Source organism: Rhipicephalus microplus, unplaced genomic scaffold (assembly GCF_043290135.1).
Source record: "Rhipicephalus microplus isolate Deutch F79 unplaced genomic scaffold, USDA_Rmic scaffold_14, whole genome shotgun sequence".
NCBI lineage: Eukaryota > Metazoa > Arthropoda > Arachnida > Ixodida > Ixodidae > Rhipicephalus > Rhipicephalus microplus.
In genome coordinates this window covers 32,237,883-32,259,251 of record NW_027464587.1, presented here as the reverse complement: position 1 = coordinate 32,259,251, position 21,369 = coordinate 32,237,883, and the positions used below count along the sequence as shown (strand labels likewise).

The window sequence follows — 21,369 nt, the reverse complement described above, 5'->3', positions numbered from 1 at the left end:
GACCACCAGAAGAGACGACCTTTAGGATTTTTAACATTCTTCAGCCACTTGAGTGAAGAATGATCTGTTACAACAATGAATTACTTTCCATGAAGGTAGCAATGCTATTTATCAATGGAATCCACAGTGGCAAAACATTCTCTTTCTGTAATAGCATAGTTCATCTCGTGCTTGAGTAGCTTGCGGGAATAGTAGGCAACAGGATGTTCTTTGCCTTTGTCATCAGGTCGTTTCAGCACTGCACCGTTGCCTTCACCAGATGCGTCACAGTACTCAGTACATGGTCTCGAAGGGTCCTATATGAGAAGCACCGGTTCTTCAGTATCCACTCCTTCAGTTCACGAAAGGCTTGCTCGCATGCTTCTGGCCACATCCACTTGCTGCCTTTGTGGAGTAGTTTTGTGAGTGGAAGAGCGGTATCGCTGAAGTGGGAGATGTACTGACGGTAGGTGTTTACAGTGCCCAGAAAACGCTGGAGATCTTTTTCTTGTTTTTGTGTCGGAAATTCGAGTATGGCAGCCACATTATTTTGCTTAGGCGCCACAGTTCCTTGTGAAATTTTGTGGCCCAGGTATTCAATGCTACAGCGTGCACATTGGCACTTTTTTCGTTTGAGTTTTACGTCTTTGGTTTTGAGAGCATTCAATAGTGCCTCAAGGTGTCGTATATGATCATTAAATGTCTCTGAGTATACGACCACAACGTCAATGTAATTACTAACATTGGTGAGCTGATGTTTTACTATTATTGATTTCATGGCTCTTTCAAATGTAGCCGGAGCGTTCTTCAACCCGAACTGGTTGGGGAAGTGTGACGCTAGAATATGGAGACACGTTGTGGTCCAGATGCCATGCGTTTATTCTAATGCACGCGCACTTCCTCTTCGTCGGCTTCTTGTTAATGCGTCACACACACACACACACACACACACACACACACACACACACACATATATATATATATATATATATATATATATATATATATATATATATATATATATATATATATATATATATATATATCGGGAGATAGAGAGAGAGAGAAATGGAAAGCAAATAATCGAGAAAGGAGTATATCTGAACAAGAGTGGAGGCTATGAGATCATAAGATGTGGTTTGAAACAGAGGTAGTGATAGGTCCAAAATGAAAGATTTATGTAAAAAATGTACATTAACATGGCAATCATAAGCAGGCGTCCAGTACCCTCTAGAGGACTCTTCTTTATTGTCTCGAGTATATGCACCACAACCCAAACTGAAGTGCTGATGATATATATATATATGTATATATGGTGCATTACATTTACTAGTAATAGCATCCCCTACACTTGCTTTGGGTGTGTTATAGGCTGTTCGGGCTTACCATTATGACGTTTCACCAACCTATATATATATATATTCAAGATTTAATAGTGCGGAAGTATTTTAATTTGTGCTGCGTGTAGTACATAAAAAATTTGCCGTCACATTGAAAATTACTTACGTGTGTGAGATTTAACGTTACGCTGTTATCACCGCGATGAAACCAGATATTTCTTTTCCCACGGTTGTTGTGCTGGGTCGTTATCAGCTGCGGGTCGAAGCTCGTCACCATCACGTAACGATCAGGCAAGTTGCGGATATACACAGTGAACGGAGAATCTGCGCTGAGGTCTTGCCTTTTTCCGTAGTTGTGGTACTTTGTACCTGTTCCAGGGTCTACACCTATGTTTAGGCTGCAAAAGAATAAATAAATGGGTACCAGCTTTAGAGATGTCAATCAGGTCGCCATTTTTGCAACGCAATAAAAAAACAGGCATCAGCATTCACTACGAGTTCGGATTTTACATTAGCGATTGTCGAGGTCGGTACAGTGAATGCTCGTTATTTGAGCTTGTATGCGGTAGAAATAATCACAACAGCCTAAAGTTAAAGCATTACAATTTTGAAAAAAAATGAGAAAAATAATGTATATATTGCATTGACACAACCAAATTTTTTTATGAACACGGTAATGCGACCTACATTTCATAAAAAGGAGTGAAAGCTGCAGTTATCTGACTGTGTACAAAGGAATGTGCTGACTGTGTACATATTGACATAGGACAAGATCCCCGTATATTCAACCAGACACTTTTGTTCCCGTGCTCGTGGTTAAGTATCGTTTCAGGCTGCGGTTCAAAGCTCCCCAGGATGAACCCAGGCAGTGCAGAGCCGAAATGTGCTCTGCACCTTCTGCTGATAATGAACTGCCACGAACAACACCACCATGCACTCGTGAAAACAACTTTACCATATGTGAAATAGCCGACAAGTAAATGTTCGTCTGTCGCCATGTATCAAGAAGGGGCGTCGTCAGAAAATTTTTTCTTTAGGAACGGAGGTCACACACACCAACTGGGGTGAGGGGGGCACAAGCATGTGCTTTCCTCTGTGACGTGACAATAGAGGGAGTTTTTGCAGAATGTGTGCATGATATCGAAGTCATGAACCCCCTCCCCGTGCCCATAAGCCTCTGAAGAGAGTAAGTGAAAGCAAAGTAAAAGCAGCAGAAATATTTGACAGGCACAGTGTCCGTTTGGAGCAACGGCCTGTGGTCGCACCATTGAATGGATAAGTTTTCAGAAATACATCGTTGTGATGACCCGCCTGATCAGAGAAAACATTGTTAATCATTAATCTCAGTTAAGCGTAACTGGTGTAGTTCTCGTCGGGGTGAAGTGCGTTTCGCAAGTCAAGGATGCCTCTGCTTACAAGGTGGATTGAGAATGACCATATGCCTGTGGGAATGATTCTTGTCTTTATCTCCATATGCCCAGCAGCCCTGATGTTGCGATACTTTTTAGTCAAGACTGTACAGTTTACTCCGCGCATTCACGCATGCTTGCGATATGCAAGAAGTATTTGAACGCGATAGCGTTAGAGAACTCGTGTCGCAGAAATTCTCCCATCGGCGTCGGCCCCGTTGCTTGGGAGCGGAAAATCATCCGTGAGTGAAAAATTTGAGATTAACATAAAATTAAGAATAATGTTTTCAGAACAATTGAAAATTGAACACGCGCTGTTCGCGTGGCAAGCAGCTGTCCTACCACATTGCCGCGATGTCACTTGCAGCTGCTTCGGGAAAAACACTTCATAAATGTCATGTAGTGAAAGATGTCTCCTGAACGCATTTTGTTCGACAAATGTTCAGACGAAAATGAGCCCATTCGGCGATTTGTAGGCGCATTTGGGATGACATCAAACTGCGTCAAAAAAGGCCGGAATAGCACAGCAATCGCCGCTAAAAACACACAGGAAGTTTCAAACAGCTCCGAAAATGAACAACTATGTTTATCTAGGGAGAGACATCTTTTGTCTTTACAGAGGCGTTGATCAAGTAAACAGTAAACGCTAGATAATGTGCTGCCATGTGTGAGGCATTGTGATAGTCTTTATGCCCCTTAAAGGAAATGCTCTTTCAACAAACCACAACACTGTCATAGATTTAGCTTTTCATTCTCACGACACCATTAAAGAAGTGAAGTACTGAAGTTGCCATTTCATGGAGCAAAAGTCGATGCTTGTTGCGGTTGGGTGGAAGCTGTCTCCTGAAGAGTAGGTCGAACAATTCAGATAGCTAACGCAAGATGAAAGACAGAAGGTGACCATTTACGATTACAATTGTCATGCCTATGAGCAGTTTATAACACACGACAAGGGGGCTATATCACTGTACAATATTTTCATGAAGTTGTCATAAAATTGCTGTCAAACAGATCGAAAACCTGTACGTTACTGCCAATAGATCGCGCTTGCGCGCGCGCGTTTGTGTGTGTGTGTGTGTGTGTGTGCGTGTGTGTTTGTGTATGTGTGTGTGACAAAACGTATTAGTAAATATGCACTGAGCGGTTTAAAAGGGTGCGCCGGGTGCCCGATTTCGCTATCGCGTTCAACTCTTAAAGGCTGGTGCACACGGGCGACTAGCCGTGGTCGCGCGACCATTTGCGACTGGTCGCAAACGGTCGCAAATGGTTGCAAATGGTCGCAAAACGACTGCTTTGGCTAGTCACTTCCTGAGCGATTTTTCAGTCGCGCGATGCTCAATCAGCGATGCTCAATTTTTTATTTTTTTTCCTTGTTCTGGCCTTCTGCTGCCAGATACAACAAGTGAATTCGCCCCGCCACTTTGGTCTAGTGGCTAAGGTACTCGGCTGCTGACTCGCAGGTCACGGGAATTAAATCCCAGCTGTGGCAGCTGCATTTCCGATGGAGGCGGAATTGTTGTAGGCCCATGTACTCAAATTTGGGTGCACGTTAAAAAACCCCAGGTGGTCAAAATTTCCGGAGCCCTCCACTACGGCGTCTCTCATAATAAAATAGTGGTTTTGAGGCGTTACACCTCACAAATCAAATAAGTGAATTCGTCTGGGTCTGTGGCATCATGGCCACCAGGGAATGCTTGGCTTGGAGATTGCGGGGCGCAGCGGCTCGAGCAAAGTGTCGAATTTACGTGGCGGCATTCGCAAGCAGCTAAACACCATCAAAATAAAAAAAATAAAGTGTGCACTATCTTTCCCCCGTATTCAGAATCGTTTTTTGTCTTTACCTTGACTCAATGCATGGTGCTTGGAACGCGTTTGTGCTTCATGCCTTGGCAACGACTTTAGACACCGCGTTCGAGACGCGTTTGTGCTGCATTGGAGGCTGTGGCAAGTCGAGATAAATTCAAGAGCATTTATGAATACGTACGACTTTCGGAAATACTTCTCGTTGCCTCACGCTGCTCGGGAGGCAGGCAGCTTGCATGGCCGGCCAACTTCCGCGATCGAAGGAAGGGTCTCACACACCCCCGGCTTTTTAAAGACGATAGTCTTTCTTGGGGACCTTCAACGCAAAAACTTTGGTATGGCTATCTGTCTGTACATTTGTTTGTTTGTCCACCATTACCGCGAACCGGGTATTCCAAACAGCACCAGCCGATACCCCGAACGGCTAACCCCTTCCGCAGAGCCAACCATTGTTGCTCGAGAATCAGCGTTCATGCGTGTGCAATTGTCAATTAAAAAGCAATTATTGCGCATAATTGAGGTCCCATAACAACATGTCTATATTGTTATGAGAAGGAGACCGACTCGGAGGGGTAGTCCGAGATGTATTTACAGCCGGTTAAGCGAGCAGCGCCAGCCACAGAGATTAGCTCGCGCCTGTCTTCTTTTTCATCTCCATGCACTGACACGTAGCATGACCCCCGGCAGTGGGGGCACCGCCCGGTGCTTTAAAGGTCGTTATCTGACACATTCTTCTAGGGTTTGATCCGCGATTCGTGTACAATATCACTGGACCGCAGAGCAGATGATGATGGATCGATGGGGCTGATCTCGTAGGTGACAAGTGTTACTTTACGCAATATACGGTAGGGTCCCGTATAATGAGACAAATGTTTTTCTGATAGGCCCAGCCGACAATGAGGGGACCAGAGTAAAACGAGGGTACTGGGGATTAAATGTACGTCTCTATATTCCGCAACTTACCGACGGCATTGGTTGGTTTGCGACGCCATCAGTCGAGCGCGAGCAAGCTGACGGGTCTGATCGGCTCGCGCAATCGCGTCGCGGGCATGCTCGCTGGTGAACGAGGTGTTAGCTGAGAGGACTGTGTCTAGTAGTAAAGTCGGCTCTCTTCCGTACAATGGGTAGAATTGCGAAAAGCCCGCTGTGCCATAACGGGATGAATTATACGCGAAAGTTTCGTACGATAAGGCAAGGTCCCAGTCTCGGTGGTCGGGCGACACGTACCTAGCGAGCATATTTATTACAGTACGTTAAAATTGTTCCGTGAGGCCGTTTGTTTGAGGGTGGTAAGCGGTTGTCAGTGTGTGTTGCGTAGAACAATAATGCAGAATGTTGGCAATGACTTGGGATAGAAATGTACGGCCACGGTCTGTGAGGAGTTGTCTCGGAGCACCGTGAATCAATATATCGCCCCGTAACAAGAAGTCAGTGGCGTCAGTTGCAGAGCTGGTCAGTAGAGCTCGCGTAATAGCGTAGTTTGTAGCGTAGTCTGAATCATGGCTATCCATTTGTTTCCCAATGTTGAAGTGGGAAAACGACCAAGCAGGTCTAACCCAACGAGGTAAAATGCTTCCACGGGTATGTGAATTGGTTGAAAATGGCCAGCGGGAAGCAGCGACGTTGCTTTACGACGTTTTGCACGTGGCGACGTATTGGCGTATCGAGCGAGCAAGGCCTGGCCAGAAAAAACAGCGCCGGACGCGCTCGTACGTGCGAGAAACGCCAAGGTGTCCTGCCCTGGAAGCGTCGTGAAGTTCGGTGAAAACACAGCGACGCAAATGCTTAGACACAACAATGAGAAAGTCAGGCCCATCTGGTAGGAAATTGCGGCAGTATAGCACACCTTTTTGAAAGACAAAGTAGCGGACAAAAGCATCATTTGGGGAGGATTCCTTGCGGCTTACGATGTCAAGCAGCACTGGATCGCGCTTCTTTTCTTCCCCAATGTTAAGAAAGTCGGCCACTGACAAGATAAAGTTCTCTGTGGTCGCGTCAGCCTCCTCAAGATTGTCGACAGGATACCGCAAGAGGCAATCGGCATCATGGTGTAGACGGCCCGATTTGTCGACCACCGTATATGGAAACTCTTGCAGGCGCAAAGCACACCGACCAAGGGACCTGATGGATCTTTCAGAGAGTTGAGTCAGCAGAGCACGTGGTGGTGGGTATCTAGCGAAAGTGGGCGTCCGTATAGATAAGGTAGAAATTTTGCCACCACCCATACAAGAGCCAAGCACTCACGCTCTGTGATCGACTAGTCACGTTCAGGCGTGGATAGGAGGTGGCTGGCATACGCAATAACGCAATAATGGCCATGTTGTGTCTGAGCCAGCACTGCACCATTGCCTTGTACATTTCCATCAGTACGGATATCTGTAGGGGCAGCAGGGTTGAAATGTGCCAGAATCGGAGGAGTAGTGAGAAGATCGATGAGGGTCGAGAACGCAGAAGCCTCTTCGGATCCCCATGAAAACGGGACGTCTTTCTTGAGGAGCTGCGTAAGCTGCTTCGCTATGTGCGAAAAATTTTTCACGAAGCGTCGGAAGTAGGAACATATTCCTATAAAGCTGCGTACATCCTTCCCAGATCATGGTACAGGAAAGTTCTTGACGGCGCTCATTTCTGCCGGATCTGGTTGTACACCGTTGGCGTGTGCTAAGTGGCCAAGTACTGTGATTTGATGGCGTCCAAAGTGACATTTCGGCGAGTTTAGCTGCAGGCCAGCACGACGGAAGATGCCTAAGTTGGCTGATAGGCGCTCTATAGGAGTTTCAAATGTTGGTGACGATGACGTCGTCTAGTAGCACAAACAGGTGGACCATTTGAATCCTCCAAGCAGGGAGTCCATCATTCGTTCGATGGGTTGAGCGTTACAATGGCCGAAGGGCATGACCTTGAACTAATATAGGCCATCGGGGGTGATAAATGCCGTCTTTTCATGGTCCATTTCATCTACCTCTATCTGCCAGTAGCTGGAACGAACATCTATGGAAGAAAAATAGTGGAATCCATAGAGACAATCAAGCGCATCATCTATTCGTGGCAAAGGATAAACGTCTTTTTTGTATTTTGTTTAGGTGTCAATAATCAACTCAGAAACGCCATGCACCGTCTTTGTTGCGGACAAGCACTACAAGAAAAGCCCAAGGACTGCAGGATTGCTCAATGATGTCTTGGCAAGCATTGGGTCGATCTCCCTTTGGATAATGTGACGCTCGGCCGCCGACGCCCGATATGGACGACTATGAATAGGATGCTCATTACCAGTGTTTATGCGGTGAGTCATAGCAGTTGCTTTCCCCAACGAACAACCACTGAGGTCAAAAACGTCGATGTAGGACAACAGAACCTGGTGGAGCTCGTCAGTATGCTGCGGCGCTAAGTTGGAAGCGATCATCGACGTAATAGCGCTGTCGAAGCAACTGTCAGATTGATGTTGAGTGTGGGGGTTAGAAGGAGCGGCCATCGTGAAAACATCTACCGCATTGTCCTATAAGGTGCTGAGCAACGCCAAAGAGATCCCTTGTGGCAGCACTTGAGGTGTCAAGCGAAAGTTGACAACTGGGAGACACGTGGAATTTCCTGCGACCGACCGAATGGAGTGCGGCAATGTAATGCCATGGTTTATGAGGACATCGGCGATAGGGGTCAGAACATAGTCACCGTCGGTAACTGGTGGTATTAAGACGAGCTCTACGTAGGTCAGTGTCTGTGGAGGGAGGCGCGCATGTCCCGTTGTGCAGAGGTGACTCGGCCGTTGTGCAAGAGGTTCTGTTGTGGGCAATGGTAGAGGGAGCGCACTGGTTGAGCAGTCTATGAGGGCAGAATGCGCTGACAGGAAGTTGAGGCCTAAGGTTACGTCGTGAGGCCTTTATCAAGGACGGTGAAAAGAAAAACCTTGTGTCGATCCCCAATGATTACACGAGCGGAGCACATTCCAACGATAGATGCTATTCCGCCATCCGCAATACGGACGAACTGAGTGGTCGCAGGTGTGAGAACCTTCTTGAGCTTGCGGCGAAAGTCACTCGTCATCACGGAAAGTTGTGTGCCAGTGTCGACAAGAGCAGTGACATGTACGCCGTCTACTTGTACGTCTATAAGGTTCTGCTTTGTCCGTATCGTTAGGAGAGTATTTTCTGTCAGTCTGAGCGATGCAGGGCCACCTTCGGGGGCTGAAACACTTAGTTTTTTGTCGAAGAACCTCGTGAGAAGGCGGGGGAAGAAAGTCGGCGGGGCTGTGGAGAAGGAAACTGGCGACGTTGGGGGATGGAGAGCTGGAGTAGCGGGGTTCAGTAGCATGTTCATGGGCAAAGTGGTCGCAGCTAGTCTCATGGCGATAGGCCGGACGTGCATGGAAGCGACGAGAGGAGGCTTGTGCAGGAGGACCTCATCGACTTCTGCAATGACGAGAAATGGGCCGAAATGGGTGACACGAGAAGAAAATCAGCTGGTCATCATAGGTTCGCCATGCGGACGGATTACGGAACACTGAGGGAGAGCCGGTTGGGAAGAGACGAGCAGTTGTGTATTGGGGCTGGAAGTTGGTACAGTGAGGTCGTGAAATAGAGTGAATTCCCAAGCTGGCGATTTCCTGTCGGACGACTGCTAGAACGAGGGGCAACGTAATTGGGGGAGAGGGATCAGAGGACGTTGGCCCGATATTAGCTGCAGCAGCCCCTTCTAGTTCTCGCCTGACGAGACGCGTCGAGTTGTCACAGGTGTCTGGTGGATGATACGTGTCCAGACACGAGGACGTCGCTGCGGTGTTCGGAAGGCGCTGGAACTGATGGGAGATGCGCCTGCTTTTAGCTTGTTGGAACCGGCGGCATTCTTGAGAAATCGCATCAACAGATGACACATTGTTGAATACGAACAGGTCGAACACATCGTAGGCGATACCCTTTAGATTATTCGCAACTTTGTCAGGCTCCGACATGTTTTGGTCAGCTTGGCGGCTTAGTGAAAGGATATCCAGATTGTAACTGATGTAGGACTCCGTCGTAGATTGTGCGCAACTCGACAACTCATTCTTCGCAGCTTCACGACGGTCAAAGGTGTTGCCAAAACACGGACCTTTTCCTTGAAGCTGTCCCAGCTCGTAATGTCATGCTCGTGGTTGTCAAACCAAAAACGACGGGTTCCATCGAGATAAAAGATTACGTTCACGAGCATAATTGTAGGATGCCACCTGTAAGTTGCGCTGCCGCGTTCGTTGAGGCGTAGCCACTTGTCGACGTCGGGAACGTCGCAGCTCGAGACCACGCAGGGTCTTTCAGGGCGGGAAGCATCACGAAAGTTGTTGTGGGAGCTGGGTTGACAGGCCGGGTAGAAGGGCGGGTGACCGGGCAGGATGTAGCCAAGTCTTGAGTGGTCATGTTGAAAACCGCGAGGGAACGTCCGCTTCGGAGGTCCGTGGCGAGGACGGGGATCGCACAACTCCACCAAATATGTTACGAGAAGGAAACCGACTCGGAGGGGCAGTCAGAGATGTATTTACAGCCGGTCAAGCGAGCAGCGCCAGCCACAAAGATTACCTCGCGCCTGTCTTCTTCTTCGTCTCTATGCACTGGCACGTAGCATTATTATTCATGTTCATCTTTTGCTAGAAAATGCATTTGCTAGAAAATGCAAATAATTCTAAGGACCGTAACGCTTACCACGCTTCTCTGACCATGCAACGCGGGCACGAAGAACCAAGGGTTTCCAACGGTTTGCTAAGACGACGCGGTGGTGGCCCCTACCCGTCGCCTTGCCTTCTACACCTTGTCACCTCTGAGACGGGCGCACACGCGCTTTGTTTTTCAAACCAAACTGTCAGATGGCGCTCGTGTCTCACGTGTGACGTGACTTGATGCGCTCGTCCACCTCGGCTGCACGCTCGAGGCCCTCTAACGAGCGCCTCCAGAATGCCATTCAACAATTTTCTTGCGCAGAACTTTAAATAAATCTTTTGTTCACTCTCTCCACTTACAAGACTATCCTCTTTCGATGAAATTCGCAGATTACATGAAGTTACGGGGAAAATTTGTTTCTTTGGATGCATCTGTGCTGCAAGCGCTGACACTTTGGCACAGCGCACCAGCACCATGATAATATCTTGTTCTTCGCTTGAATCAAACTCCTTAATGGTGTTGGGAAGGCTGTGCGAGAATGGACGAAAACAATAAACGCCACGCACTCGGTTTGCTCCGCTCACTCAGCAGGCGGTGATCAGCTGATTGGCGCCGGTCTCGAGAGTTCTCGCTGATAACGAGATCCAGACTTGACTCTCTGGTTGCGCGACATCCGGTCGCTCGCATGCAGCCTCTGCCGGTGCGAACATCAGTCGCTTTTTGGTCGCCAGTCGCGAATGGTCGCGCGACCGCTGCTAGTCGCCAGTGTGCACCAGTCTTATGGATGTCGCTACGTTTATTTTGTACAGTATGCTGCTTCTTGGCAACACAATTTTACACAAGTTATTCTTCAGGCCGACTCTTTTGCAACCCTGGCTGATGTTACAGTCACACTGACTTTTGATATCAACAAAGTACTCAATTCACAAATGCTTTTATTGTGCGATTTGCGAGGGCAAGGCAATCATGGTTAAAACTGTACTCTTAGTCTCAGTTATACATGCACCTATGGGAACAGACTATACCTACTGACATAAAAATAGCTTTTCACTTTTTTATTGTCATGGGGCTGTGACGTGAGCAAAGGGAGCAGACACAAGGTTGAAGAAGAAACTGTTTATTCGGGCCGAACTTGTGTCCACGCAAAAGGAAAGTAAGACACTGGCACTGATAGCGGTGAACAGAGCCTCAGCCGTCGATCAACTGACAAGCGGGAAATCATGTCGGCATTTATTCTCTTGTCATCGAATAATCTAGGATTATAACTAGCGACGACGAAGGTTATCGAATAATTTGTGACGTTCCCGAAGTGGGCTTATTGTTAACAAAATGATCTACTAAAGCCTCGAAGCTTTACGTACATCGTAGGCGTTGTTTGCGCTGAACGTAGTGTAATGGGGTGATAACAAAACTTCAGAAAGAGAACGTGGCATTGCCCCCTTTGAAAAAGACCTCGTCCCGACGCTTTTCCGAAAGACTAAGATACAATGATAAATACGATAAACAATAAATACAGCAACAACAAAAAAATGCAGTCCTCAGGTTCGCGCATAAAATTGCTTGAGGCCGTCGGGAACGACCTTGTAGTCGTGTGGGCTGAGACATTGAACTACCCTGTACGGTCGAAAGTACCGTCGGAGAAGTTTTTCACTGAGCCCACGTCGGCGTATCGGCGTTCATACCCAGGCATGGTCCAGGGGCTGGTACTCAACGAAGCTTCGTTGAAGATTGTAATGGCGGCTGTCGGTCTCCTGCTGATTCTTGACGCGCAGGTGGGTACGTTGACGAGCTTCTTACCCCGGGCTGAAGGTAAGTGATGACGTCGAGGTTCTCTTTGTCAGTGACATTCGGAAGCATATAGCGTCGAGGATTGTTGTCGTGCTCCTTCCACAGACCAACATTTACGGCGTGATCTGCGTCGTTTCATGGACGGCCGTATTGTACGCGATGGTTACGTACGGAAGCATGGCATTGGCGTCCCACGTCTTGTGTACGACGTCGACGTTCACGGCCAGCATGTAGGCGATTGTGTTCTTTACCACTCCGTGAGACCATTTCTCTGTGGGTGGTAGGCGGTGATGCGGTGATGGATTGTCTGGCTGTCTCAAGATCACTTGAGTCAAATCAGCCGTGAAGGCCGTACCCCTATAGGTGATGACAACCTCTGGTGCGGCATGACGAAGGACGATGTTCTCAATGATGTACTTGGCCACCTCTTCGGCGCTGCCATTGGGTATGGCCTTTGTTTCGGCGTAGCGGGTGAGGTAGTCAGTGCCTACGATGGTCCACTTGTTTCCCGAATTCGACGTCGGAAGTGGCCCCAGTAGGTCAATCCCGATTTGTTGGTTTGGGCGGCGAGGTGGTTAGATCAGCTGAAGAAAGCCTGCAGGCTTTGATGGTGTTTTGCGTCACTGAGAGCGCAGGCGTGTTCTCACGTAACGAGCGACGTCGGTGGTAACGCGCAGCCAGTAGTACTTTTCTTGTATGCTTGCGAGCGTGCGCAAAATACCAAAGTGTCCTGCAGTTGGATAATCGTGCAGGGCCTGGGGGAGTTCTGGTCGCAGAGCTGAAAGCACCACAAGAAGGTATTTGGTTCGAAGTGGCGAGAAGTTCTTGTTATGAAGAAGGCCGTTTCGTAGGGAAAATGACGTAAGTGCCCGTTTGAATACCTTTAGAAAAACGGAGTTCCTGCGCTCACGGTATTCAAATAGGCCCCTAATTTTAGTCTCAGCCCGCTCACGTTAAGCGAAGTCGTCGGAAATTATTGTTCCCAAGAAGCAGTCGTCATTCAGGTCTTCAGGCGGTGGTGGGTTGAAGGGGGCTCGTGACAGGATTGATTGATTTGTGGGTCTAACGTCCCAAAATCACGCAAAGATTATGAAATGCCGTAGTGGAGGGCTCAGAAAGTTTGGACCATCTGGAGCTCTTTAACGTGCACCCACATCTGCGCACACCGGCCTACAGTATTTCCTCCTCCATCTGAAATGCAGCCGCTGCAGCCGGGATTCGATCCCGTGACCTACGGGTCAGCAGCCGAGTACCTTAGCCACTAGACCACCGCGGCGGGGTCTCGCGACAGGCAGTCGGCGTCGGAATGTTTTCGCAGGACTTGCAAATCACGGTAAAGTCGTATTCTAGAAGTCTCAGGTTCCACCGCGCAAGGAGACCTGAAGGGTCCTTCAAGTCAGCTAGCGAAAACAAGGCGTGGTGGTCGCTCACAACTTTGAAGGGCCTGCTGGAAGGGTAAGGACAAAACTTTGACGTCGCAAAATTGATGGCAAGGCACTCCTTTTTTGTTCAGAAGTAGCTTTTTTCAGCCTTCGATAGTGACCGGCTAGCGTAACTAATAAAATTTACAGTCTATCAGTTTTCTGCACAAGGACGGCACCGAGTCCTACGCTGCTTGCGTCAGTGTGCACTTTTGTTTCGGCATTTTCGTTGAAATGCGCGAGTAACGGAGGCATCTGCAAGCGTCATTTTAGTTCCCCACATCCGTCCTCCTGTGGGGTTTCCCACTTCAACTCGACGTCAGTCCTCGTAAGGTTAGTGAGTGGCCTGTGCGCTTATTACTGGCACTTCGTCAGACAAAGTCTGACGAAGTGCCAGTAATAAGCGCACAGGCCGAGAATTTGACTCATGGCCTTTTGTCAGCGGGTTGCGGAAATGCAGCGCTGGGGGCTGTCTTTTGCAGATCGGGTCTTAACTCCAGACTTGCTTATCACATGGCCCAAGAGCAAAAGGTACTCGTAAGCAAAGTGGCATTTTTCTGGCTTCAGGGTGAATACAGAAGTCTTGATGGCTTGAAGTACAGTTTCAAGGCACTGAAGATGCTCGTCGAAGCTTGAGGAAAACACGACGATGTGATCTAAGTAAACGAAACAAGTCTGCCACTTCAATCCTACCAGCACTGTGTCCATAACGCGTTGAAAAGTCGCAGATACCGAGAAAAAACTGAAGGTAATAACCTTGAACTCGAAAGCCCATCTGGTGTTATACATGCCGTCTTTTTTAGGTCTCTTTCGTCGACATCAATTTGCCAGCAGAAAGTCTTGAGGTTCATCGATGAAAGTACTTCGTATTGTGGAGTCGATCCAGGGTGTCGTCTATCCGTGGAAGAGAATAAACATCTTTTTTGTGTGATTTTGTATAGGCGGTGACAATCGACGCAGAAACGTCGATTGTCGCCGCCTATACAAAATCAAAGGGCCCCGTCCTACTTTTTCACTAACACCACGGTGACACCTACGGACTCTTAGACGGTTGGATGATGTCGTCATGTAGGATTTCGTCGACTTGTCTTGTAACGGCCTCGCGCTCTCGCGTCGAAACTCTGTAGGGACTCCGACGAAGTGTTCAGGCGTTTTCTTCTATTATTACGTGATGTTTTGCGACTGCAGTCTGATGGACCCTTGACGACAATGAAGAACATTCCTTGTATTGCTGGTGCAGGGCCTTGAGCTGTTCTTGCTTAAGCTTCGGAAGGCTCGGTTTGACGTCGAAGGCTAGGTAAAGAGCTTCGTTCCACGGAGTAGGTACTGTAGAATTGGCGAGGGCGAAAGCATTGGTGACATCCATAAGTTTGTCGATGTAGTCAACCATTGTTCCGGTGTTCACTCGTTGCTGAGTTTCTTGACCGTCACTGTTGCTTTTCCTCTCCGTAGCTCAGCGATTCCTCTTGCAACACAAATATTGTGGTTGAGCAATGGGTGCTGATTGCTTTCAATGACGCCTTCGAAGTCTTTTGGTTTTGGGTTGCCGACGGAAATAATGACGCTTGAGCAAGGAGAGACGTTCACGTCTTGTTCCAGCACATTCAGGACACGTTTCCTTGATAGTGTGGGTGGAGGAGGCGATTTTTCTGCTGATAGTGCTATCAACTTTGTTCACAGGTCAATGACCGCACAATAGAGGTTCAAGAACTATATTCTAGAAATAACATCTCTTGAGCAATGCTTCAGTACGACGAAGCTTGCGGGATAAATGCGGATAAATTATAAATGGTAATGGTAACTCTGGCTGCGTCGATTCTCTGTGGTGTTACTAAGTGACTTCCGGCTGTACGGATTTCCAGGCCTTCCCAAGCGGTTCTAACTTTTACCAACTCTGTGGCGAAAGTCCCACTGATGACGGAATATTCCGCTCCGGTTTTGACGAGAGATGGGATGCTGTGTTCCGTCGATGAGAATGTTGAGGTCGTCAGTTTGTCGCCTGGCATTGTGGTTTGGGAGCCGCGTTCGGCCACGGCTAAAACGGTTTGCTCCACTGCTTCCAGGCTGCGTCGTGACGTCTTCTGCAGGCTGTGAAGGTTTGGCGTTTTGCGGTGGATGCTTTCGATTTGGTGGCAGCGTCGTCGTCGTCGGCGGTGGAGGAGTATCTTTGGTGGTTCGTCATACAGCAACCACACTTGCATTCATTTCTGCCCTTAGTTTTCCGAGGAAGGGCTCGAAGATCGGCGCCGAACAGGGCCAGTGTACTGCCCATTTGGAGACGGCGAATGTACTGCCCGCCTGGTGACGGCGAATGATAACGTCGTCGGGGTGTCGACTGCTCTCCCGCGAGGTAGTCGGCGATGTCATGCGGTAGTTCACCCCGTTGTGGGCACGCAGCGCTGATGTCGAAGCCCCGTAGGCCCATCTGTCGGTACTGGCAACGGTGGCAGGTGTGCACGGCCTTGCCGCAGTGGCAGCAGAGCGGGCGGTTGTCAGGTGCCCGCCGAACGCCGGTTTTTCTCGGTACGCTGCGCTGGCCCGCTGGTGAACGGCAGGACTTCGGTAGTGGTGATAGCGGTGTGGCGTCTGGCGACGGAAGTGCGAAAGGGTGGCGTTTAGGCGTGGGTGGGGAGGAGGGGCCTGACGGCGGGCTGCAGCATAGCTCATGGCTTGTGGCTCAGGCTGCACTTGTTTGGGTGTCCAGGAAAATTGCTGGACTTATTGGCGTACAACGTCGGCGATGGGTCGACGGGATGCTTTGAGACCGGCAACAATTTACACAGCTCTACCCGTACGATCTCTCGGATCATTTTGCGTATGTTCTCGGAGCTAAGGACATGAACATTTGTGCTTTCTTACATTGATCCGCAATTGTACTGATAGGTACGCCTTTCTGAAGTCTTTCAATTGTCGTGGCCTCTAAGACAAACCCTTGAACGGCTTTAGGTGGGTTGCGCACCAGCCCCGCCTAGAGGTTGTGCTTAACCAATCGCATGAGCAAACGAACCTTCTTCTCCTCGGACATGTCAGGGTCAGCGTGGCGGAATAGGCGGATCGTTGATTCCGTGAAACTGGTGACATTTTCATTGGGCAACTGCACCAGGGTCTCCAGCAACGCAGCGACCTTCTCTCAGCGAGCGACACTCGTGAACGTTTGCAGTAATACGCCGCAGAAAAAATCCCATGTTTGAAGGGCAGACACCCGATTCGCAAACCAGGTCCTTGCCGCCTCTTCCAGATAAAAGTAGACGCATGGGAACTTCTTTCTCGCATCTCAGTGGTTTAGGACGGCCATTTGGTCGTAGGATTATAGCCAGGTCTCCGGGACTTCGAACAATGACCCATGGAAAATAGATGGTTCTCTTCGCTGCTACATCGCTATCGCGGGCTGTGGCACAGCAGTTGTCATTGTTGCTGCGGTCGAGGTCGTGGCCTAGGTCTTCCAAGCCTTATCTTGCCGAGGCCCGTAATACACAGAAAAACCCTGCTGCTAGCGGCTTGTTCGGTACTCGTGGCCTGCGTCGGTCTTCTTCGTGACGTGGGCTTGGTTCGCGGCTTGAATGGTTGTCGGGTACATGAACGAAGCAGCACCTCCACCAGATGTCACGCGGTCGTGACGTGAACAAAGAGAGCAGACTCTAGGTAATGAAGAAACTGTTTATTCGGGCTGAACTTGTGGCAATGTCAAAGGAAAGTAAGGCACTGGCACCGATAGCGGCGAACAGAGCGTCGGCCGTCGATCAACTGACAAGCGGCAAATCGTGTCGTCATTTTCATTCTTGCCATTGAATATTCTAGCGTCATCACTAGCGGCAACGTTGGTTCCCGAATATTCTGTGACGATCCCGAAGGGGACGTAATCTTAACAAAGCGATCTACTAAAGCCCCGAAGCTTGTCGAGCGACATAGGCGCGGTTTGCGCGGAACGTATATTACTATGGTGATAACAAACCTTGTGAAAAGAAACGTAGCAATAAGTGCTAAGAAACTAAATACGAGCAAAAAGACGCAACTTTATTTTTTTGCGTAGCTTTCTCATTTGCTTTCTGAACGGTAGCGTTACGCCAAGGTGTCTTTCGTTGTTTGCAACCCGGCAGCCGTGATTTACCGTCACTTAAAAGGGTTCAGAACCGTACAGAATATTTCACCACGCTAAGCCAATATGGCACGCAATATGCCATGTACGTATACACATTTGTAACTAGTACGTGTATTCGTGTTTGCATCACTTTCAATGGCGTGAACAGGAGCAGCCTCATACCACACAAAATCATGAGTGATCGGTTAAATAGTTTTGAGAGAATTAGCTCCGGTCTCGTTCACAGTTTCGTACACTACATTCAAGTCCTCTGAACACTTGAACTCCGATAAGAACTGCCAGCACATGCAACACAAGTTTAATTACATCACTGTGCACCATTCATTTCTTTCGGTCATGTGTTTCAGGCATTCTAATGGGAGTCGCTGGAATTCGACTGCTGGCATCGACTTTGCGGTTCATTCACTTTTGTGGTGTGGGATCACAACGCAACGGAAACTACCAGCCTTCCGTGAGAGCGCAATCACAACCGCGAGATGTTTCGCGTGCAGAGCAAAATGTTGGGCGAGCGCGACTTTACTAGCACCTCAAGGGAACGGAGGCAATGCATACCGGTTAATTTTTCCGCCAGGGGAGAAACAAACGCAAGTGTTTAAGGTGGAGCCTTACCAGCCGACATGTGTCATAGCTGAAGTTCTCGTTTCTTCCATTCAGTCTCACTGCCTGAACTTCCATGAGCGTGTTGATTCCTAGCCATGCTAACTTACCCCTTTGAAATACGCTGCCCACACGTACTGTTGCGTAGTTCGTGTTCTGTCATTCAGCGCCCCTCTATGACACTCGATAGCCTCACTGAAACACCGGAAAATAGAGCTTGATGATTATTTCTCAAAAGGCGACGCTGCTCCCGTGCACACTTTCCAACTGGCGAAAAAAGCACAGCAGCGAAAGTGGTGGTCAGCTGTAGCTCTGCACTGCATGAATACGACTCATTTGCCGAAAGAACTCCTGAAAATCGATCGGAGCATCTTGCAGGCAAAGCACGATTTCTGACGATATTGGTATTTATGTGTTTAACAGGCGAAGACGTTAGGAGTTGCAGCACGACGAGACTAGACGACGCCATGCAAACCAAACACTCACCACAGCATTCTCGTAGTAAGTACAAACTAAAATTCCAACCTCCCTGGCAAGAAATGTTTTCCTGGCTGCTGGTGTATTCCAAATATCAAGAGGAAAAGAGTGTGCTTATTGGAAAACAAAGTTCATGCAAAGGGACTTCCTGATCTTTCGGTGCAAGCACGGTCCCCTCTGTTCACCTGTCGGAAGAACGCCATTGAAAATTTTAGAAGCCACAACGAGTGTGACTACCACAAGACCGCTGCTCGATACGCAAGAAAGTTTCTAGGCAGCACTAAAAGGCGAGTCAATCGCTGAAAAGATGTATTCATCAGCGCAAGCACACCATGGTATAAACAGGAAAAAAATCTGTTCTGCAGCTAAGACACTGTGATTTTCTGTGAACAAGGTGATTATAAAAGATAATTGTGAGAGCCACAATATATTATGACCGACGCTATGATGGGGCGCTTCGTAAATTTCACTATATTGAATCTTTAACGTGCACCTAAATCAGAGTTCATGAACCTCGAGCGTTTTTGCCTACATCAAAAATACGACAGAGATTCTATTCCGTCCCCTGTGGGTCAGCAATGGAGCACAATATCTACTAGACTATCGTGGTGGGAAGTAAAGAAAGACAGTTTGGGTAATTGATTGATATGATTTGGTTGATATGTGGGGTATAACGTCCAAAAACCACCATATGATTATGAGAGACGCCGTAGTAGAGGGCTCCGGAAATTTTGAACACCTGGAGTTCTTTAACGTGAACCCAAATCTGAACAGTTTGGGTAAAACCAATGCGATAGTTTAACTAGCTGTAAAGGTGCAAAGAAAACTGATTGCCATATAATGCTGAAAACCACTTTCACACCGTGGCAGAGTGATTCCATTCTCTTCGGGGGCACCTTTCACTTATAGACGGCGTTTGTGGATACGAAAGGTGTCAACGGAAATGCAACAACCCAAGTTTGCATCTAACAATTCTCGCAAAGTTTGGGTAACATAAGTGGCATATAATATTGCTACTAGGCAGTGGACATGGCTCCGCCGTCGTAGACGAATCGATCAAGAACAAGCGGACTCGAAGCGCAAGATGCTAGCAGCCCTATGGTGCTACACCTTCCGGTAAATATTGCAAATACACTCGTTTCTGTCTTCCGTGTGTTTGTAATCCCCGTAACATATTGGTTGACGTGCTGGATGATGAATAACGGGCCACACAATGGAGCTCCGCAGTGGTCGTTAAATTGCAGTTTCCGTGATGAAACACAGGACTGATCCCACGCCACCTCTCTATCGGCCTCGGCAGCGCCTGCACCATCCACGGCAACACATACACCGGCCCCACTCCCACCCACGTACGTGGTGACGCATCCGAAACATCCAGGAACGTTCTGCGGTACAGAAAAAGTTGATCTTGACGACTGGATAGCTGACTACGAACGTACCAGTGGGCTCAACCGATGAGACCCGACTTTCATGCTGGCCAGCGGGCTGTTAAATGCGAAGCATTTCTTAGCAACCTCGGTGACTTTGAGCGTATCTATCTATCTATCTATCTATCTATCTATCTATCTATCTATCTATCTATCTATCTATCTATCTATCTATCTATCTATCTATCTATCTATCAGTTGCCTACGCCATTTAGCTCTCCTGGCTGGTTGGATAATACTATCAATCCCAAACTTGGTATAATATAACATAACTGTTTGAAGAACATATTTGACTAGTCTCAACATTAAAATCATTATATACATTTCATGGTCCTGCAGCTCTTGCGGCAGTTTAGTTCACATGGCATGTTGTAAAACTGGTATGGTATGACATGATTGCATGCTGAACACAAGCGACAGATCCTAACATGAAAATCATGACATGCGTGTCATGTAACAACATGATTACTTGCCAAGCTCATAATGCGCTCACCGCTGTTTCGCTAGCGTCACATACAGCAAATTTGGTATTACGGTACGTCAAAGGATGACGAAGCTATGTGGCTGGTGCAAACATGATAATCATGAGACGCGTGTGGTGTAACATCCCTACATTCCACGCTAATGATGTGCTGGCGGTCGTTTCACTAGCTTCACCTATACCAAATTCGGTATTACGGGACATGAATGGATGATGAAGGTAAGATACTGGTGCAAACATGATAAAATGAGATGCATTTCATGTAAGAACATGACTACATGTACGCTTATGATGCGCTCGCGGCCATTTCGCTAGTTTCCAATGTACGAAACTTGGTATTACACGACGCGGACGGATTACATAGGTAAATGACATATATAAACATCATAATCACGATATACGTGTATTTTAAATTGACTACATGCCACACTCATGATGCGCTCGCGACCATTTCGCCAGCTTCACACATGCGGAATGCGGTTTTACGGGACATCAATGAATGATAAAGCAATGTGACTGGTGAAAACATAATAATCATGAGATGTGTGTCATGTGACAACATGACTACACGTCACAGTCAAGACGCCAATACATTTCGACGTGACGCGGTGCGCGTGGTCGCCGGCGTTCATTTCGAACGCCGGTCCTATTACACACTCGCAGGTGCGCGCCACGCTGCCTTGCTTTGACGCATGCGCGTTTCAGCACGTCCGGCGTCCCTCCGCCATGAAAAGAGGGATTTTCGGTGTTGTCTGAGTAACGCATCGGTGCGAAATGCAGCATGTCGCATTTCGCATCGGTTGTCGTCGGGCCGTGCCGACGAACGCTGGTCACGCCAGTCGCGCTTGGCGTCAGACTATGGAGTGCTCGCGTTTTGCTAATGCAGCGTCGCTGTGCCCATCCTGCGCGCCCATCAACGCTACATTGGCG

The 21,369-nt window shown here is 48.2% G+C and overlaps 1 protein-coding gene across 1 annotated transcript in view; it reads right to left on the bottom strand.

Moving 5' to 3' along the window:
* Positions 1–786: 786 nt before the first annotated feature.
* LOC119181510 (uncharacterized) overlaps positions 787–21,369 on the bottom strand; it is a 622,314-nt gene continuing 601,731 nt past the window's right edge. Inside the window, exons 8-9 of the mRNA XM_037432765.2 lie at positions 1,486–1,717; positions 787–816 (exon numbers count right to left, since the gene is read on the bottom strand). Coding sequence (XP_037288662.2) covers positions 787–816; positions 1,486–1,717 — 262 coding nt within the window. The remainder of the gene's footprint in view (positions 817–1,485; positions 1,718–21,369) is intronic.